General features: G+C 41.0%; 2 protein-coding genes across 4 annotated transcripts in view; one reads left to right on the forward strand and one right to left on the reverse strand.

Annotated features, from left to right (window-relative positions):
* The window catches only part of LOC134201268 (uncharacterized), a 395,935-nt gene that overhangs the window by 286,400 nt on the left and 87,484 nt on the right, over positions 1 to 22,051 (reverse strand). The gene's annotated exons all lie outside the window — the stretch shown is intronic.
* The window catches only part of LOC101735744 (unextended protein), a 34,634-nt gene continuing 14,363 nt past the window's right edge, over positions 1,781 to 22,051 (forward strand). For all 3 annotated transcript variants that reach the window (XR_009976476.1, XM_038019879.2, XM_062675765.1), the window contains exons 1-6: positions 1,781 to 2,323; positions 17,879 to 18,409; positions 19,255 to 19,357; positions 19,945 to 20,517; positions 20,792 to 20,908; positions 21,455 to 21,620. Coding sequence is in view for 2 of the 3 variants with exons in the window: in XM_038019879.2 (XP_037875807.1) it covers positions 1,875 to 2,323; positions 17,879 to 18,409; positions 19,255 to 19,357; positions 19,945 to 20,517; positions 20,792 to 20,908; positions 21,455 to 21,620 (1,939 nt within the window). In the remaining variant the exon portion in view is untranslated. The remainder of the gene's footprint in view (positions 2,324 to 17,878; positions 18,410 to 19,254; positions 19,358 to 19,944; positions 20,518 to 20,791; positions 20,909 to 21,454; positions 21,621 to 22,051) is intronic.

Below are 22,051 nucleotides of genomic sequence, written 5' to 3' on the forward strand. Positions count from 1 at the left end.
TTTACATTACTTTATTAGATTCTGTAAGCGAAGTAAATTGTCTCTTCGTAATAAGGTGACACTACTTGCAAGACAGATAAACAGGGTCAAGTGGAGGCAACTTGTGAGGGCCCTATGTACCAGCGGGGCACCCTAGGACTAAAACAATAATAACAACAAATTTGTACACGTGCGGTTACGACTTATATAGTGTAATGTTCGCTAATTCAGCCCACATTAACATAATATCAAATTACGATCCTGAGTTATGTAAGAGAGCCATTATCAGTGCCGGATTAAGCAAGCGCGGGGCCCGTAGCAAATTATTTCAAAGAGCCCTTGATCTACTATGGGTTCTTAAGTATAAAGTGGTAAAAAAAAATCAATAGTCTATACGTTTACCTATTTGTCATCTATAGGTTACAATTTTGTGGGTATTTAGTAAATTACTATAGGCTCTGTTAGGCTCTGACAAGTACAAAAAGCCAGAGATGAGATTTTCTGGCTATATAGAATAATTTTGATAAGAAACTAACAATCGAAAACTGATGATACTATACAAATTATTTTTTTCAATACATATTTCAAAGTTGATATTTAATGCAAAGTATATTATTTTTTTAGGAATAGCTAATGTTATATTTTATCGAAAGTGTACTTTAAATAATGTTGATGTTTTATATTTATTTATTTGTTTCTTTTATTATTTTTTAAACTTCTACAAAGTAACTTTTATAGATTTCATAGGGGCAAATTGAGAAATGATACTATTCGTATCAATTTCTCTGAGCAAATCATATTCTATATTCATGAAAGCGAGATAATTCAGATGTTCTTCACTCATAGTGTTCCTTAATTCCTCCTTAACTTAAGCAAACCTATTTTAATTGTAAAAATAAATACGCATATCTATACATGTTTTCTCGAACCTCACCGAATAGCCATTTGGTCGAGGAATGCGAGAAATTTGCACTTTGGCTATAACTACATAATTTTTTACTGGTGGTAGGAGCTCTTGTGAGTCCGTACGGGTAGGTACCACCACCCTGCCTATTTCTGCCGTGAAGCAGCAACGCGTTTCGGTTGGAAGGGTGGAGCAGCCGTTGTAACTATACTTGAGACCTTAGAACTTATATCTCAATGTGGGTGGCGCATTTACGTTGTAGATGTCTATGGGCTCCAGTAACCACTTAACACCAGGTGGGCTGTGAGATCGTCCACCTATCTAAACAAAAAAAAACTACGTATGGCTATAACGCGTTCCCGTCAAAAACTGACGTAATAAATGAATTAAAAGTGCTTTAAAAGCTGGATGGTTGAATATTATTCTGATGCCTGTCAGTTCGCTTTGACTAGTGATGGTAGGTACACAAATAACACTATTGTTTACTTTTTAATTAATCCCAGAAAGAGTACTTATTTTATGTAATCGTAGTTGCGACGGGCAAACAAACGCATTTAAACAGACTTATATTCGCTTGAGGAGATTCCTGATGAATCTTTGCCTACATTTTTAATTATATTCGTGATGAAAGTGGTCAAAAAAATGATGGCATTGAGAAATAATTTAGTCGGTGTATCCAATTTTTAGGGTGACCAACAAACAATTTATGAAAAAGTTTTATTTTTATTGTTGTTTAACTATTAGGAAAATACTAATTAAACATAATATAATCATAAAAAAATATATTTAATTTATTAAGAATTTTGATTATTGTTTAAATCAAAATAATTTAAAAGAATTCGTCTGTAGACATTTCTTGTCTTCACCGGATATGACAGAAACAGTTTTCCGCAGTTCCGGCAACAATTGCCGCCGAACTGTCAAACAAATAATGTCGTTGTGAATCGCGACTGAACAGCGGTCTTTATTGTGTATTTATCACGCTGTAAACATGGCTTCAGTGTCTCTATTATTGCGGACTTGTGGTTTATTAATATATTTAATTACCAACGTGAACAGTGCCGTTAATAATCGTATCGAACAATGGATATTTTCAATGAAAATTGATAGTATAAATTGTGACGAAAAAATATGTAAATATTTATTAAATGTGCGCGGTGGTGAATTTATTGGACATTATTCATGGAGGTTGACCTCTGTGGAGGGTGCTAGGGGTGGTAGCTGTGACGTCATTCATCCCAATTACGAAATAAGGGCAGTTGAAGTAACGCAATTTTATTCAAAACTAAACATTAGTGTGCCCCTGTTTAATGGTAAAATATACTTTTGTTTATTTAATAATGAAGGGCGGAACAACCCCTTTGGCGGCCAGTGGGTGCATCAAGGCTCCGAATATTATTTGCAGCCGAAAAACGATTCTCTTTCAGAGGAGAATAATCGGTAATTATTTTATTTAATATTAATATTACTGTTAAAGTGCTTAGTAAGAGAAATTAAAGAAAAACAATCCAAAAAAGTTAGTTAAAAAAAGCAGCTTACGGGAAAGTTTTTTTTTTTTTTAAATCTAGTTAAGTATCCAAGATTTATTTTAATTTTAATCTTCAGACAGTCACTGTGTGCTTTTAGTCGTTAGGTCGCAAAAATCAACAGCGACTCAAATACTGAATGTTAACTAAAGTAATTTTTTTTTTTTTTAATATTTGTTTTTGGGTTGTGTCTGGGACCAAGAATACCGAGTATTCGCCATTTGAGAAACAATATGATAACATTTAAAAATTCTACATTTAAACGGCAGGAGTAATTTTAAATTTAAACATTCTTCTTACTTCTTAACGTTTAGTGATGTCACATTTCTAATTAAAAAGTCTGCATACCCTAAAAAAAGAAACTGAAATTTGTTTTTATTGTCCAATGAATCTTAACTGTTTGCTTTAGTTTTTGTAAGTAAAATTGCTTATTCTGATCTCAGCTATAAAAATAATGTACTTTGACTACTCTTACATTTCTTCAGAATATTTCTATAACAAAAAACCCGTTCCGTAAACAAACATTTAGATGAAAAGCTGAACAAATTGTGATGTAGCCTTACCAGGCTATAAAATAATTACATAAGTACCAACACTACTTTTAGTGATAAAATAAAAATAAATTTTAATAGTAATGATTACATAACTGACAGTAACAACACTAGTTTAGTGATTAAATAAAAACATATTTTAATAGTTATGTAATTATAACAATTTTTTTTTATTTCATCACTAAACTAGTGTTGTTACCTATGTAATTATTGTATAGCCTGGTCGCTTGCAACGAAGGGCTAGAGGAGCGAATTAACCCATAGACACAGCCCATTTTCTCGCCGGATCTTCTCAGTGGGCTGCGTTTCCAATCCGGTGGTAGAATCTGCGAAGCACTTGCTAGGGTCAGTCTTAGCACACTCCGGTTTGAGCCCCGTGAGCTCAGCTACTAGTTAAGGTTACGCTGAAATAGCCTCTCAAGGTAGCTTCAGCTTAGGTTAGCTTATTACGCGGACGACACCTTGGTCGTGGCCCAGGGTAGGGACTTGCGCGAGTCTGCCCGTCTTCTCTGCGCGGGGGTGGCCTTCGTCGTCGGCAGGATCCGAAGGCTGGGTCTGGAGGTGGCGTTCGATAAATCCCAGGCCCTGTTGTTCCACGGGGCCCGGAGAGCGCCGCCTCAGGGGGCCCACCTCGTGATCGGTGGCGTTCGCGTCGAGATCGAGGCGACCGGGTTGCGGTACCTCGGTCTCGTACTGGACGGTCGTTGGAGCTTCCGTGCTCACTTCGAAAGATTGGGTCCCCGACTGATGGCAGCCGCCGGCTCGCTAAGTCGACTGTTGCCGAACGTCGGGGGTCCCGACATGGTGGTGGGCAGGCTCTACACGGCGGTGGTGCGGTCAATGGCACTGTACGGGGCTCCCGTATGGTGCCACGCCCTGACCCGCGACAACGTCGCAGCGTTGCGACCTCCGGAGCGCGTGATTGCGGTCAGGGCGGTTCGTGGGTACCGCACTGTTTCCTTCGAGGCGGCGTGCGTGCTCGCCGGGACGCCTCCCTGGGACCTGGAAGCGGAGGCGCTCGCTGCGGATTACGCGTGGCGATGTGATCTCCTCTCCAGGGGGGAGCCGCGTCCCGGCGAAGTTCGAGCGCGGAAGCTTAAATCTCGGCGTGCCGTGCTCGAGGCGTGGTCTCGCCGCCTGGTGGACCCCGCGACGTGGACGCGCGGTGGACGGGCGACGGACAGTCGAGGCGATCCGCCCGGTCCTCTCGGACTGGGTGAATCGCGACCGAGGACGTCTCACCTTCCGAGCGACGCAGGTGCTCACGGGACACGGCTGTTTCGGTCGCTACCTGCACCTCGTCGCCCGGAGGGAGCCTACGCCGAAGTGCCACCACTGCAGTGGCTGCAACCAAGACACGGCGGAGCACACGCTCGCGTACTGCAGCGCCGCGTCCTCGTTGCAAAAATAGGACCGAACTTGTCGCTTCCGACCGTCGTGGCTGCGATGCTCGGTAGTGATGAGTCCTGGCAGGCTATGCTCGACTTCTGAGAGTCCACCATCTCGCAGAAGGAGGTGGCGGAACGGGAGAGGGAGAACTCTTCCTCCCTCTCGGCGCCGTGCCGCCGCCGTCGAGCCGGGGGTCAGAGGAGGGCGTTTGTCCAGCTCCGGCCCCTATGAGGAGGCAGTCTCTTCCCGGTGATGGTCACGGGGCGACCTAAGGGGGTTGAGACTGCGCCGCACGCTACCGTCACTCTAGCGCGCTGGCACCAGGAGGACGGGACGACGCGTCGGCGGCTGCGGACTGCGATGCGGTCCGCATTTTCGTCATCGCTGTCGTCGCCGAACATACTGTGGGAGAGCAACCCGGTCGGCGGTGTATCGCGTTCCGACCCGGCAGGCTGGTTCTGGCCCAGCGGGGCATCCCGGAACACCAGCGGCACCGCCCGGGCAGCCTGGCAGGGCCGCCGTACGGCGGAGACCGACGTCGTTGGTCGTCGACTATCGCCTCGACGACCCGTCGGTCAGGTGCCGCATGTCAACTGCCATGGCAAACTCAAGCATTCTAGTTCCAGATCTCAATATGATTCGGACATATTGTAGTTATAATTTAAAAAACACCAAAGATCTATGTTATTAATCTACGTTCTGGTCTTAATGAATATTCTGTTCGAATCTTTTCGGTAATTTATTAAAGAACACCTCTGTCAGCATCATTAGTGTGATGCGTATTAGTATTTTTTACTGGTGGTAGGACCTCTTGTGAGTCCGCGCGGGTGGGTACCACCACCCTGTCTATTTCTGCCGTGAAGCAGTAATGCGTTTCGGTTTGAAGGGTGGGGCAGCCGTTGTAACTATACTTGAGACCTTAGAACTTATATCTCAAGGTGGGTGGCGCATTTACGTTGTGAATGTCTATGGGTTCTAGTAACCACTTAACCCCAGGTGGGCTGTGAGCTCGTCCACTCATCTAAGCAATAAAAAAAAAGCGTTAACTTTATTTCCACGAATTGTTAGGGCACGATCAAAATCCGCTTTGAGTGCATTCATAACATAAGCATTTCATCTATTTTATTAATTACTTAACAATAAACATTTTTAAACAACCAGAATCTTTAATAACAATCTCATACTGCACACTGCATATTCTTTTCATAATGGTGACCGAGTATTCATATTTATACTGTTATTCTATGTTCTTTGTTGTAGCTACATAAAATGTAACTCAAAAAAAGCTGCAGCATAAATCGTAGTTATTATTAATATTAGACGGGTGGACGAGCTTACAGCCCACCTGGTTGTTAAGTGGTTACTGGAGCCCATAGACATCTATGACGTAAATGCGTCACCCGCCCTGAGATATAAGTTCTAAGGTCTCAGGTATAGTTACAACGGCTGCCCCACCCTTCAAACCGAAACGCATTACTGCTTCACGGCAGAAATAAGCAGGGTGGTGGCACCTACTCGCACGGACTTACAAAATATCCTACCACCAGTAATTACGCAAATTATAATTTTGCGGGTATTTTTATTACACTATTTTATTCCATCACTGTTAAAGTTAATTGTGAACATTTGTTGAGTACGTATTTCATTAGAAAAATTGATACCCGCCTGCGGGATTCGAACACCGGTGCATCGCTCAACACGAATGCACCGGACGTCTTATCCTTTAGGCCACGACGACTACAAATGTCAGCGGCAGCTAAACTACTAATGAGTTATTTTGTGGTTGATAGTTAGTTAATGTTAACTTAGTTAAACCCAGTGCCGGATTAAGCAAGCGCGGGGCCCGTAGCAAATTATTTCAAAGAGCCCTTGATCTACTATGGGTTCTTAAGTATAAAGTGGTAAAAAAACAAATCAATAGTCTATATGTTTATTTGCCATCTTTAAGTTACAATTTTGTGGGTATTTAGTAAATTACTATATAGGCACTGTTAGGCTCTGATAAGTACAAAAAGCCAGATATGAGATTTTCTGGCTATATAGAATAATTTTGATAAGAAACTAACAATTGAAAACTGATGATACTACACAAATTATTTTTTTCAATACATATTTCAAAGTTGATATTTAATGCAAAGTATATTATTTTTTTAGGAATAGCTAATGTTATATTTTATCAATGGTGTACTTTAAAATAATGTTTGTTTTATATTTATTTAAGTATTTGTTTCTTTTATTATTTTTTAAACTTCTACAAAGTAACTTTTCTAGATTTCATGTGGGCAAATTGAGAAATTTTTCTTTTTTCTTAATAAGTCACTCAAAAAATTAAGCTCGGGCAGAGATGAGTGGGTTTAAATATGCAGGGCCCGTAGCAATTGCTACTCTTGCTGCATGGTTAATCCGGCACTGGTTAAACCGTCATGAGTATTGTGAGTAATGATATAGAGAAATAGAATATTTAATACAACAGTAAAGCTCTTTAAAATTATGAATGCCTCGTAGCCACTTTTATTACTCGACAAACTTATAGTTAAGGATAAAAATATTTCCATGACGTCGTCGTGAATCGTGTCTACGTAATAATTGTTTGCGCAAACATTCTAATGAAACACGCCTAGCTTGTGCTCTCCTGACTGAATAATAAACATTTCAGATGTTTACAGTATTAAATATGTGAATCACGTTTTTTTTTTTAAATAGTATTTTTTGCACTCAGTTTCCTTGCAAACAGGATATAAAGCTGGCTTTGCACTCCTAAGGCCATCACTAGATCACAGTGCTTTTTAACTATCCCTGAAATCTATGGATGTGGCAAACGTAATATTATCACCCCTAATGAGATATCAGATCAAAGTCAGCCCACAAAAGTTGTACTTAGATTATAACGGTACCGGCAAAAGTTTGCAGTAGGAATAGCAATGTGCCATACTCCATGATTATAATTTAAGAACATTTTATTAAGGATTTCAATAGTTCAGTATCCTTAACTATCTATAGTCCACTGAGTTTTTCGACGGATCTTCTCAGTGGGTCGCGTTTCCGATTCGGTGGTAGATTCAGCGAAGCACTGCTCTTGCTAGGGCTCGTGGAAGGGACGATAGTTTTACGTGATCACGTCAGTAGCAGCACTATTCGAACTGCTAGTTCTGACGTCACGCGAGAAGAGAGATAAACGTGTGACAAGCCAACGCTTGGGCCGATCGTGCCTCTCTATCGCTTATTCCGCGCTCTCGCTTGCTTCTCTCAGATTGAGCCCCGTGAGCGTACTTTTTTTTCCTACCTATGCTGATGGTCTAGAGAGACTATGTCAGCGTCACCGGGCTAGTAGATGAGCTCACGGGGCTCAAACTTGATGACGTTGCTAGCACAAACCCTAGCAAGAGCCATGCTTCGCAGAATCTACCACCGGATCGAAAGGTGACCCACTGAGAAGATCCAGCGAGAAACTCAGCCAGCTTTGATGCGTTGCTCTTGGCTGCTGATTTGAAAAGGAGTTTGGCGTCATGGCGGACGTTGGTGACCCACTGAGAAGATCCGGCGAGAAACTCAGCGAGATCTGATGCATTGCTCTTGGCTGCTGATTTGAAAAGGAGTTTGGCGTCATGGCGGACGTTGGTCATTGACACTTTGACGTTCAGAAATTGAACACCTACAATGCGCCATATCAGCAAAAGAATATCTACAGAAAACTACATCACGAAGTTAACTTATCAAACACCGTTCGCTTATAGACCAAGAGTATATTCCCGTTTTGGCGCAGAGAAAAAACACGCTGTTTTTGTATCTATGTAGTAAAATCTAAAGATTTGGAGCTCTGCCAGTTTCCTATGGCTTCAATACGTAACGTTTGCCAACTTTGATTTATTACCCGACTGTGGTAACGCGAAAGGAGTGTTCCGGTTTTAGGAACGTATTTATTTTATGTTTCATTGATAGCTCACTGCGGTAGTTATGTTGAGATTATCAACATACGGACAGACAGCTGTTCTGTTTGTGACATTTACTTATATTCGTTTATGTACTAGAGGACCCGACACGTGGTCCTGTGAATGCATTTAATAAAATTCATTCGAGTCGATCCAGTCGTTTAGTTGCAGTAGAGATCTAGATACCGACTACAGCGCCATCTGCTGGGCTGATTTGTGAATCTAAAGCATCCAGGGCGCCACCCAAACGCATACAAAAAAATTCATTCAAATCGGTCCAGCCGTTTAGGAGGAGTTCAGTGACACACACGCGCACAGAAGAATTCTATATATAAAATATATAAAGGTAGAATAGGGATCGCAGCGCATAAAATAAAACTTCTACTGTTCCAAAATCTTCTGTCGTAATCTTTACTATGTATAAATTACGTGTCACGTTGTTTGTCCGCGATGGACACCTAAACTACTGAACCGATTTTAACTTTTTTTTATTTTAAATATCTGTTTTGTTCCAGCTTAGGCCATAGGATGGTTTTTATTTCGATTAATGGTCGCAATATTTATTAATTAACAATCAAATGATTTCGTATGTTGATTATTGCTATTAATTGTAAGTTTCATAAGTCCAAAACAGATGGCGTCTTAAATCAGTTTTTATAGACAATTGTAATACTGTCTGACATTAATATCTCATAGATGGCGCTGTATTAAAAATACCAACGTTTCACATAAGCTACAATTTAATGGCATAGAATCCACGTGTTGCTGAGGCTAAAGTATAAATGAAATTTATTTCGTAGCAAACGCAATACAGTGAAATCCAATTGTTCTTACTTTGGTTAATTTTTGGTATTAGCTTAGCCCGTGTCATTTGGAAACAAAAACCTTAGCCACAGCAACGCGTGGCCGGGTCTGCTGGTAATCATTAAAAATTAATTAACACTTTTATTTCGCCTTGCTCATTTTTTAACCGTCTTCGACATCTTCCTTTTCTCTGTCCTTCTGTCTGTCATTCTCATTTCTCTTACTCACATTTTAACGCTCCGTTCCACACTCCTTTCATACGTTCCCGTTCTTACCAATCCTACATAAATATGGGCAGATGAGGGCTGATATCCGTCCGTGTCATCCATCCATGACAGTACGGAGTCTGAATGGATTCTCAGAGATCACTTTCCAAATTTAAATTCCTATCCCGAAACGAATTACCCCCTTGCGACAGACAGCTGTCACTTATGTTACGATATGTGAAGTCATTGTAGGGACTTGCTTAATTCATTGACTTGGTGTTGCAGTATCCCAGCCAAAATAAATGTAATTTAAATTGTTATTACTGGTGGTAGGATCTCTTGTGAGTCCGCGCGGGTAGGTACCACCACCCTGCCTATTTCTGTCGCAAAGCAGTAATTCGTTTCAGTTTGAAGGGTGGGGCAGCCGTTTTAACTATACTTAAGACTTTAGAACTTATATCTCAGGGTGGGTGGCGCATTTACGTTGTAAATGTCTATGGGCTCCAGTAACCACTTAACACCAAGTGGACTGTGAGCTCGTCCACCCATCTAAGCGATAAAAAATAATAATAAAACAGTCGTGTTTTAAAGTCGGTTAAAAAAAACATCAAAGCTAACAGAAACTACACTGATCTATCCCAGACTCCTTCATTATTAGTATCACATTAGATATTCTGGCTCAAAGCAATGGAGGGGACAGATGTGTGTTCCTCCGACCTCAGAGGATCCGTCAGTTGGGCGATTGCTTGCAATGTTGACCGCGGTGACCCCGTTGACCCCCTTTTGACCTCGGGGGATCGGAGGCTCGAGCGAAACTGCCTTGGGTGGTTTGTCTTCTCCATAATAGGATAAAAATTCATTTGGGTTACCAAGGGAGCCATTGAAACCCCATACAAAGTTCGCCTAAGCGATTGACCTATATGGTCAGACGCGATATTAAAAGGTCAACATCAATATTGTCAGTGGGTAGACGATTTTTATTGGGGTAACAGGGTCGCCGCCACCTCGCTTAAAGAGCACAAAGTAAATTCGTCGCCCTCCTTGGGACTGTGGGGCGGGAGTCTCAATAGCGATATGGCTTCAGACCGAAACGAGATCGGGGAAATTAGGGAGTTTGGCAATTGGGGTTATCGATCAGTCCGGTATACATAGGTAACGGGTGTCTCAATAAATATGCTAGCTTCAGTCGGGCGGGTTTTGTATGCGTGCATTAAGCTTCGCAGTCTGCAAGAAAATAAGAGATTGCTGGTTCTTAATCAACGATGGCATTAGAGATACTTTTTGACGGGTACTGGTGGTAGGATGTCTTGTGAGTCCGCAAGGATAGGTAACCCCCACCCTGGCTTTTTTTCTACCTATGCTGATAGCCTTGAGAGGCTATGTCGGCATTACCCTAGCGTGTAGGTGAACTCTCGGGGCTCAAACCGAAAGTGTTGCTAACACTGGCCCTAGAAAAAGCAGTGCTTCGCAGAATCTACCACCGGATCGGTAACGCGACCCACTGAGAAGATCCGGCGAGAAACTCAGTGGGCTGTGTCTGTGGTTTAATTTACTCGCCGAGCTTTTCATCGCAAGCAACGGGTTCCGCGAGGACACGGCGCACCTATTTCTGCCGTGAAGCAGTAACGCTATTCGGTTTGAAGGCTGGGGCAGCGGTTGTACTGTAAAAACTGTGATCTTAGGACTCTAGTCTCAAGATGGGTGACGGCATTTACGTTGTTGCTGTCTATGGACTCCAGTAATCACATAACATCAGCTAGATCACCGATCTAAGCAATAAACATTTTAAGTAAATCGTGCACCTGATACCGGTCGCGTTTGTCATTGAACGCACAAAATACAATCGTTTCTCAAATACTGCAATTATTGTATTTTCGTGAGTGGCATTGCTGAGGAAGAGATGGCAAGCAGTGGCGTACGAAAAATGAACGTTTTTAATACGCTTTTATTAGCTTCAGACGTATGTATGTTAGTATGTAACGGAATCTTTGAACATGATTCTGACACCCTTCAAAACGTCGGATTAACTCGAAAGGAGAAACTCCATTCTGGGCCTAAGCGTTACACGAATGGGATATGTACCAAAAAAATCGTCTATTTTGTTTGATTAACCTATTGAAATTATCAGCTTCATTGACAATGGCCAAGTGTAGAAAATAAGTTGAATTCTATTTTTTGTCTTAAACAATCTTTGTAAACGTCTGCAACACTTATTTCAATATACGTAACTAGCTCCACAAACGTGCGGATTAGAATTAGAGCATCCCTAAAATAGGATCGTTTTAGTGGAAATCGAGTGTTAAAAATGATTAATACTCCTTTGTTTTAGGATAAATGACTGCTTTTATAGGTATTTTAATCAATGTAAATAGAGTATGGCCATCGAATCGTGACACGACTACTTAAAATGGCGGCAATTCAAAATATCTACAACTGAAAACATTAAATATAGCATGAAGGGGTAGTTTTGCATTTTTATATTAATGTGACTATGCCATAGAAAAACACAAATGTATCAAATCATGTTATGTTATCATTAATGTTGCCAACTGAAGATATTTTGGATTGCCGCTATTTAGTTGTGCCATGATTCGCTGGCCAGAATATAAACTTAATCTCACTGAATAACGTAACGTAAAGCACCAAAGTCTACTAACAAAAATCATTAAAAGAAATAAATAACTGTGCCATTTAGTTATGACACGAAATCATGTCGGCAACTGCGGCATTTCAAAATATTTTCAACTGGCAATCTTAAATATAAAATGAAAAACCCGATTTGGTACTTTTGAGTTTTTTTATGGTGTAGTTACATTAATAATTTTACTGGTGGTAGGACCTCTTGTGAGTCCGCGCCGCCCGCCCGCCTATTTCTGCCGTGAAGCAGTAATGCGTTTCGGTTTGAAGGGCGGGGCACCCGTTGTAACTATACTGAGATCTTAGAACTTATATCTCAAGGTGGGTTGTGTATTTAAGTCGTAGATGTCTATGGGCTCCAGTAACCACTTAACGCCAGGTGGGCTGTGAGCTCGTCCACACATCTAAGCAATAAAAAAAGGCATGAAATAAAATGAAATGAAATGAGATGAGATGATATGGGAGCACGTCATTACTGGTGGTAGGACCTCTTGTGAGTCCGCACGGGTAGGTACCACCGCCCTGCCTATTTCTGCCGTGAAGCAGTAATGCGTTTCGGTTTGAAGGGTGGGGCAGCCGTTGTAACTATAATTGAGACCTTAGAACTTATATCTCAAGGTGGGTGGCGCATTTACGTTGTAGATGTCTATGGGCTCCAGTAACCACTTAACACCAGGTGGGCTGTGAGCTCGTCCACCCATCTAGCAATAAAAAATAAATAAAAAAAGGCATGAAATAAAATGAGATGAGATGATATGGGAGCACGTAATGATTTATTTTTTATATAAAAAGTTATCATATAAGTATCGTTTATCATATAAAAAAGTTTTCGTTAAAATTAAAATAACACTGAGCTAAAGATCTTATTATAGTCACCAGGTCATAAAACCCCTTAAAAAAATAATTTCGTGCGCAGCGCGTTTCGCATCACGTTGTTTTTAATTTTTGGCTTTCGTTCGTTTTCGTAAACAACCTAATGCGCGATTTCTCGTAACAGGTTCCATTTTTATTTTCAAAGCAACCTGTTGTTGCAACAGGTTTCGTAAACAATTACTCATCTTTAGTAGGAAACAGCCTCAAAAATATTGTTTCTATTAAAATATCTCGAACAATAAACATGACCTAAAATGTAAACATTGTCTGATTTTACCAATTTGGTCATTGCTGGGAGAGCTGAAAATTGGGCTCATGAAACCTTCTTAGGTATTGTAATTTATGCCCAAATTCTATCACTGTAACGCCAGGCCCAAGTTTGTATGGATTTCGGGTTTCTCCTTTGGTATACTTATTAAGGACAATGACAATTCAACCGATATTCCGAAGGTAAACTTTGAAACCGTTAGCAAAAAAATGCTTTTGATTCGGCTTCTTTTTTTTTATAGCGCCCTCGCTCTGGATTTGAACACGTACAGTCGAGAATCCAGAGCGTTGCCTCGTAAAAAATATAGTTGAAAGTCGTTTTCGTTCAGTTCAGACGTCACTAGTGAAAAAAACAATGTTATTACGCAATAACAATAATATTGATAATGTTCACGATTGACTTCCACGGTGAAAGAATAACATCGTGTAATCTATATATTAATACGTGAAGCAAAAACTTTGTACCCCTTTTTTACGAAAATTGCGCGGACGGAGGTGTATGTAATTTCCCACACTTATAGAGAATATAGAGGAGTCCAGAATCTTAATATTTTTTTAATTATGCATAAAAAATACATTAAATCAATAAAAAACTTTTCCGAAAATTGCGCGGACGGAGGAGTATGAAATTTCCCACACTTATAGAGAATATAGAGGAGTCCAGAATGTTAATATTTTTTTAATTATGCATAAAAAATACATTAAATCAATAAAAAACAACATTACACACACTACCATGTATTTGACACACATACGCTTTGCTTACTGTCAAACTTTTCTTATTGCTTAAAGTCTGTGGTCAAATTGAGAATAGGTTCAATATTGTTTGTCTTTATAGTCTAAAAGTGTAGTCTTGGAAATTTGTGATTATAGAAGCATAATAATAGTCTTTGACAATAGAAATATGATAGTGTACAAACTTATAATTTCAATTAATTATAGTCGAATTTCGACTACCGGGGGACCACTAGTAAAAATCAAACCCGCAAAATTATAATTTGCGTAATTACTGGTGGTAGGACCTCTTGTGAGTCCGCGCGGGTAGGTACCACCACCCTGCCTATTTCTGCCGTGAAGCAGTAATGCGTTTCGGTTTGAAGGGTGGGGCAGCCGTTGTAACTATACTTGAGACCTTAGAACTTCTATCTCAAGGTGGGTGACGCATTTACGTTGTGGATGTCTATGGGCTCTAGCAACCACTTCACACCAGGTGGGCTGTGAGCTCGTCCACTCCACTAAGCAATAAAAAAAAAAATAACGCCCCCGCAACTGGTGTAGGGAGTCCAACACTCATATAGATATAAGCCTATCCATTAAGTACATGTATTTTCTACATGGATACCAAGTTTCAAGTCAATCGGATGCACGGTTCAGTAGTTATAACGGAACATCCGTAAAAACCACTGTAGATTTATATATTAGTCAAATCAAATCAAATCAAATAAAAAAAAAATTATTCAACATAAATGAAAGTACATACTTGTTGAACGTCAAAAGAACTACCGCCAATTGACAAGAACTAGCCTCCGTCCTGAGAAGAATTGGCAAGAAACTCAGCGGACATGTTTTTTTTTTAATATTAGATTATTTTTTTAATATTAGCTGTACTAGCTGACCCGCCAGACTTTGTAGTGCCTCAATCAGTAAAGAACGGGGGACACGTCAAAGGAAAAACAAAATTGTTTATTTTTATTTAATTCAGAGCACTTTCATATTTATCTACCTTTTAAACCTTCTCTGGACTTCCACAAATAACTCAAGACCAAAATTAGCCAAATCGGTCCAGCCGCTCTCGAGTTTAAGCGGGACTAACGGACAGCAATTCATTTTTATATACCTAGTCAGGTCATAAATTCTGTCACATGTTTAATGTAAAATAATTGAAACAAGTTTATTCATTATGTGACCATTCATATACCAAAATGAACTTAACAAAACATAGATTCTTATGACACTAAAGTTTATTCAAAATGAAATCCGTAATTTTGAATACAGGCCTTCAATCTGCGCGGCCAGTCGTCTATCGCAGCACGAACGAGGTCCATGTCGATATCGGCGGCTGCCTTAATCAAACATGTCTTAGGTGACTCCAAATTGGGATGAGGCTTTGAGCACGCCTTTTCCTCCAAGTGTTGCCATATCTTGTAATCTAACGGATTCAAATCTGGACTTGAGGAGAGCCAGTCTTCGTGCCGGATGAAGTCGATTTCACGCGCCGCCAGCCAGTCTTGTGTGCTCTTCGCTCTATGAGCTGGCGCCGAAACTTATTGGAATACCCAGTGCCTGTTATTGAACATGGTATGAGAAACAGGTTCCACAAGGTTCGTCAGGACTGTATTTTGATACACAACTGCATTCGTTTTTACACCTTTCTCACAAAAATGTACCTCTGTTAAGCCCCAATAAGAAACTCCCAACCATACCATGAGCGAGGATGGAAAATGACCTCGTTGAACACGCGGAATACGGTTGCTCGCTTCTTCACTACTGTGTGCGTACACCTTATCATTTTGTTTGTTGTAGCTCTCTTCTACGGTAAAAATTTTTTCATCCGAAAAAAGAATTTCCCGATATTTTTTTCCCGCGTACCGCTTCAACAAAGCGCGGCATCTCTTCAGTCTCAGGTCCATTAGACGAGCATTCAAACGATGTCCTGTTTTTCTTCGATATGCCCGAAGCCCTAAGTCTTCATTTAACACCCTTTTCAACGTGGTTCTGCTTAACCCCATCTGAAGGGCCAACAGTTTCTGCTTACGTTTGGGATTTCTTTGAATTCGCGCCTTCACAGCTTTTATCACTGCTGGAGTCCTAACAGACCGAGGGCGACCACTTCTTGACCTGTCATCTACACTAGAGTCTTCATTGTATCGTTTGATGGTACGATAAACGAATCTTTTGGTTATATTCAAATTTCTCAGTATGTTAAAAATTTGAATTGGCGCGTAACCGCAACGATGCAACGCAATAACTGCAACACGGTCTTCTTTAAGCGTCCACTCCATATTTAAAAATGAGTAAAAATTCTAAAAGTATACATTTTTATTTTCATGAACAATTCGAAATTCATATTCAATAAACTTTTTTGTGGCCAGCATTCTAAAAGAAAAGTTTTTACTGTGTGACAATACTTATGACCTGACTACGGATATATATAGATAGATAGACTAGTATAGATTAGCATCAACAGTTCGGTGTTTTTAATTGAACTTCAATTAAGCCCCAAAGAAGAATTACCAACCGATCTAGTCCAGAGACGTTAATGATGAGAATCTTTGTGGGGGTGAGAAATAATAATGTTAATTTTAAATGCCCAGCGAAGCGGGCGGGTACAGCTAGTACAAAATAAAACTGACCTTTAATTACAAAAGATAAATGTCGCGTGTTAAGCGAAATGTCGCTTAAACCAAATAGCCTTTCACTCCTCGATATCATATTGCCAATCATCGTTCACGCGATTAATGGCCGGATGCTTGACCACAAATGACGTCACTCACACCAGACGAATTTAGAAAAAATAACAGCCAGAACATTAACATGGGTCAATTACCGAATTCTCGCCACGACCGACATCCGCCCTTTCGGCTCTAATTTATGTAATATATTAATACGTGTAGCAAAAATTTGTACCTTGTAAGGTAGATGTAAGTTTTAGAGCAGTGATAATGCGGTGGAGAGCAGTTGAGGCCGCCACGGGAGTAGGAGTACCCACATCAGAACATATTGACAATCCAGCAAACATATCACGCCTGTCTTATCAGGCAGGGAGCCTGCGCCCCGGCAGGGGGGCGGTCCCGGGGACCCGATGCTCGACTGCCCCCACCACGCTCGGCTAATAATAATAATAATAAAATTTTTGATTTTTGTTACCTAATTTATATATTAATACGTGAAGCAAAAACTTTGTATCTCTTTTTACGAAAATCGCGCGGAGGATTATGAAATTTCCCACACATAGAGGAGTGCAGAATGCTAATTTTTTTTTTAATTCTGCCTTGCCTTTAATTCTTTTTTAATTCAAACATTACACACACTACCGTGTATTTGACACAACACATGCTTAAAGTCTGTGGTAAAATTGAGAATACCTATATTAATATTGTTTCTTGTTGTAAATCTGTGATTATAGAAGTATCGTAGTCTTTGACAATAGAACCGTAATAATGTTCAAACTTACAATTTCAATTAATTATAGTCGAATTTCGACTACTGCGGGACCATTAGTTCATGTAAATAGCGAAGCGAAAGTATCGTAAAGGAATTCATTCATATTGTAGCTACATATTTGTTAAATGAGTTTCTAAAACACGCAACTGCATTATAAGTGTGATTAGACGAACAATAATTGCGGCTTAGTGTGATGCAATTAAGGGAAAGTAGCTCATGTTCCTATCTGGTGTTGAACGGAGACAATAATAATAATAATAACCATGCGCAAAGCCATAATTTTAAATACGTGCCGGATTGTTCGGAAGTTTTTGCAGGACGAAACATCAGACGGAACTAAAGCTGAAAATGAACTCCACTTGGCGTAGGCCATTTCTACATGGATACCAAGTTTCAACTCAATCCCTCTGTCGCCAGTCAATGCAATACAAAAATAATTACGTAATTTTTCTGAGCGACTTGCTGCTTGTGTAAGTCGTTTTCGATTCCCAGCACGCCTTTACTAACATTAACTTTTCTCCACAACAACTGGAGGGAGTTATGCAAACGATAGCAAAATCCCAATCTGTTGACTCCTAAGAACTGTGGACAAGGATAGAGAAACGATTTAAAAATTTAAATGCTATTCATTGCTTTTTTATGCCTTCAGATCGCAAAAGCCGAGGTCTCTCAACGAACTCCAGGAAAACGAAGATAACTGGATCGACCTCTCCCACGACATCGACGTGAATTATCTTCCCAGAGCCAGACCTGCTCGTAATGATAATCCAGATGTAGAAATATTTAGACACGATGATTATATAGCTCTGGATGGAACCGATAAAGTTTGGGATGAAAAGAATAATTTGGGACGGTTTAAAAGAGCTGATGGGATTGCGGCTAAAGCTGCGGAGAGAAGCTCGACAGATTTAGACAATGTCGTGTTAAACAAAAACGCTTCTAATGATGATGGCAGTAAAGATGACACTCGAACAAGAGCTCAAGGATCTGCGAGTGAATTGTTCTCAGAGGAATTGATAAGAAAATCTCGTCAAATAGTAGATTCGAATGATTTTACGAGTATGCGAGCGGCCCCTATCGATATTTTCATCGAAGGAATCAGGATCGAAGAGTCCGAGAAAGAACCACATATTGAAGACGGAATACCGAGTGTGCTGGCCGATACTGCAGTTACGATCAGGTATGTGGAGAAATTCAATAAAACACATCATTGCGATTGAACTGGTGGTGGGATTCGGTTGTGGTTTTTCGGGATCGTTCTTGTCAAGGCGCTGAAGGGGTGTATCGTTTTGAACCTCTGATCTTTTTAATTATTACTCTCGGATCTCTATAAAAATAATCCCTTAAAATCCGGTGTTGAACCAAACAATAGCCAGAAGACGATGCTTCGTTATTCCGCTATTAAGGGTGTAGGGTATATTTGGAAAAAGAATCAGAGGTTGGAGATTTTAGCCTTTAGCACACAAAATTCTGACGAAAGGAAATTATTTTCGGAAAATAAATTTGTTTCCACTCAATAGTCATCACGATACACGTGGTGAATCTCTAAACGTGTTTGACTCTAGTACTCCAATAAAAGGATTGCAGTGATTTTTTATTGTCACTTTAGGCGGATGGCCATATGGCTCATCTGATGGTGAGTGGTTACCATTGCACATATACAATGTTGCATCAACAATGTCAGGGGCCCAGCCAACCAGACAACTCGCTGGCTTATTTTTATTTTAATTTAAATATAATATGAGCCGCTTCTACACTGCCCGCACGGTTGCGTACTAGCATACTAGTTATTTCTGCCGCAAATCATTACCGGAGCCCATAGACATCAGCAACGTAAATGCCGCCACCTCGAGACATGAAAGTCGCAATATTGTAGTAGCACAAAAGCTGCTTCATCCTCCAAACGCTTCACTGCTTAGCGATGGAAACCGGTTCTCTTATTGACTCTCTCTCTTTCTCTCTCCCTATTCTATCAAACCTGTATTTTGAATGTGGCATCTGAGCAGGGCATCTCATGAATTCTAGGGTATTCGGCGATGGGTTAACTTCGAAAACTGCCATCGCTTTCACACGACAGGACCTGCCGTACGGCCAACCCTGCAAGTTTCTACTCATGGGAGAGTATATGGTAATTAAAGACTGTTAAATCATTTAAAAAATATATGTATTCATTCTGCCATTCTTCAAAATTGTTCCCATGAATCAAAATCGTAATAATTACCCCTATGTTTATAATAGTCACTGCCGTTGGTGTGGAAAGTCACTTGCTTACATAAAGTAGTTATCAGGGCCCATCGGTATCACAACCTGAATGTTGACCCACATTCCACCACCACGACCTACATTCTGAAATGAGGTCGATTAAGTATATCGCATGTTGTACCCACCCTTTATTTATGTACATATATTATCATGAAAGTTATTTGGGGTTTCTTGCCCAAGCTAGTTCTAATGCTAAATAGTCACTTTTGCTGACGGCCATGAACCTATCAGAATCACATTTGCGCTGTCATATTAGCTACATGATGTACTAGATATGTCTTCATATCTGAAAGAATGTTCCTTTGTGCAATATTTTATAACTTTACAAGTCAATACCTAAATCATGTACAGTAGGTTCCAGGGTATTAGACGGTCATTTGCTCTGAATTTGAATCCACTGGAAGGTTCGGCTCACGGTATTGAGTAAAATAAGATAAAATAAATACATGACAGGTAAAAGAAGGCAGCGTCACCACCAGATCCGCGTTGTTCGATGTAACAGCACCCCCCTCACAGGAGGGCTCTAAGATCTACATCTGCGCTAAGAATCTCCAGGCAGGGGCTGATCACCCGACCAAGGACAAGGAAAATTACTATCACCAGGGAACTGAATCCTGGAAGGCGTTTGCTACCCACAACACCCTGCTGCCGCTCTGGGTGTCGCTGAGTTTGATTCTGATATGCCTGACATTCTCTGCGCTTTTCTCTGGGTTGAATCTCGGTCTGATGTCATTGGACAGGACCGAACTGAAGATCATAGCCAATACCGGTACGGAAACGGAGAGGAAATACGCCAGAGCCATCATGCCCGTCCGGGATCATGGAAATTACTTGCTGTGCAGCATATTGTTGGGGAATGTGGCTGTGAATTCGACTTTCACGATTTTGTTGGATGAACTGACTTCGGGCCTCTTTGCTGTTATATTCTCGACCCTGGCTATCGTACTCCTGGGCGAGATAACTCCCCAAGCCATATGTTCGAGACACGGTCTTATGATTGGTGCCAAGAGTATCATGATTACGAAGGTTGGTTTGGATTTATTTTTATTTTATTGACTGCCGTAACCCTCAAATGTTTTGCATATGCCACTACATTGCTTATAACCTTTAGACATCAGGTCGAAATCTCAATTGTATTGTGTTACGACTGAAATTGTCAAGGTGATCGTATAATATATCAGAGCGGGCTCGACCAGTAAGGTTATTAACAGATTTTAGTCAAAAATCCGCACGAATACAAATAATAACAGTGGTCTACATCTTCCGGTAACTAACACTGATTTTAAACTTGTTGTAACAGGCGGTTATGGCCCTGACGGCGCCGATGGCGTATCCTGTGAGTAAACTCCTGGACTATTTCTTAGGCGAGGAGATAGGCAGCGTTTACAACAGGGAACGTCTAAAGGAGCTTATCAAGGTGAGTTAGTTTAGTGGAAGGTCGGTATTCTAGTGCAAGAGGATATGCAATCTCTCCAACGAGACCTGGAAACTGCCATCGAAAACCGGGCTATGTGATTCGCAACACCGTGACCTTGTTACAAAGCTTTTTGGACTGCACTTAATGTAACACGATCAGTTTTTATGATGCGGGTAGCTAGGCTGCCTAGAGGGATTTACAATACTGCTTGATGTCATTTCTAAGCACCTGCCATTCCTGTGGGCGTCGTTCAAGGTGACTAAGGGATTTGCTCGCTGGTAGACCAGCGGTCTTCGAGTATTATACCAGTAGACTGCGATCGATGATCGGCCTTTAATGGTGATAGGGGTACTGTGAACTTGCGTGGATAGGTACGATCGTTCTGCCTAATCCCGCCGCGAAGCAAGGTTATTAGGGTTTCGACCTCACGTCTCACTTCGTGATGTCCATAGGCTCAACCGTTTTAGACCAGGCCTCGAGCTCTTTAACCCATGACGGCCAATCGGTCACGCCCCTAGCGTGCTCATGTTCGTGGATCGTTTGCAGGTGACAACTGGGGACTTGGACAAGGACGAGGTGAACATCATATCCGGCGCCCTCGAGATGAGGAAGAAGACCGTGTCAGACGTCATGACGAAGATGGAGGACGTGTTCATGTTGCCGATAACAAGCGTCCTGGACTTCGAGACGATGTCGGAAATTGTAAAGTCGGGTAGGTGGCTTTAAGCACACCGGGAATGGTGTGTCATTGTCAGCAGATTTAACGTCGTAATGAAGGAGTTTTATGAAAGCTCTACGCTGATGGATGCTTTTGTTCGGCTTAAACGGGTACAGGAACTGGCAGACCTGGTGTTCACTGGTTGTCCGTAGACATTGGAACTGGAATGCCGCCACCCGCTTTGAAGTCTGAGCTTTGAAAACGAGGTTTTAAGTAGTCCCGGCCTAAAGGATGAGCTTGGAGTACTCGCTTTCAGTGATGCGACTGTACTGGTGTTAGAACACGCAGGCGGATACCAAGTATTGTAATGAAAGACGTACTCAACAAATGTTCACGATTGACTTCCAAGGTGAAGGAATAACATCGTGTAATAAAAATCAAACCCGCAAAATTATAATTTGCGTAATTACCACTCTGCCTATTTC

Source organism: Bombyx mori, chromosome 24 (assembly GCF_030269925.1).
Source record: "Bombyx mori chromosome 24, ASM3026992v2".
NCBI lineage: Eukaryota > Metazoa > Arthropoda > Insecta > Lepidoptera > Bombycidae > Bombyx > Bombyx mori.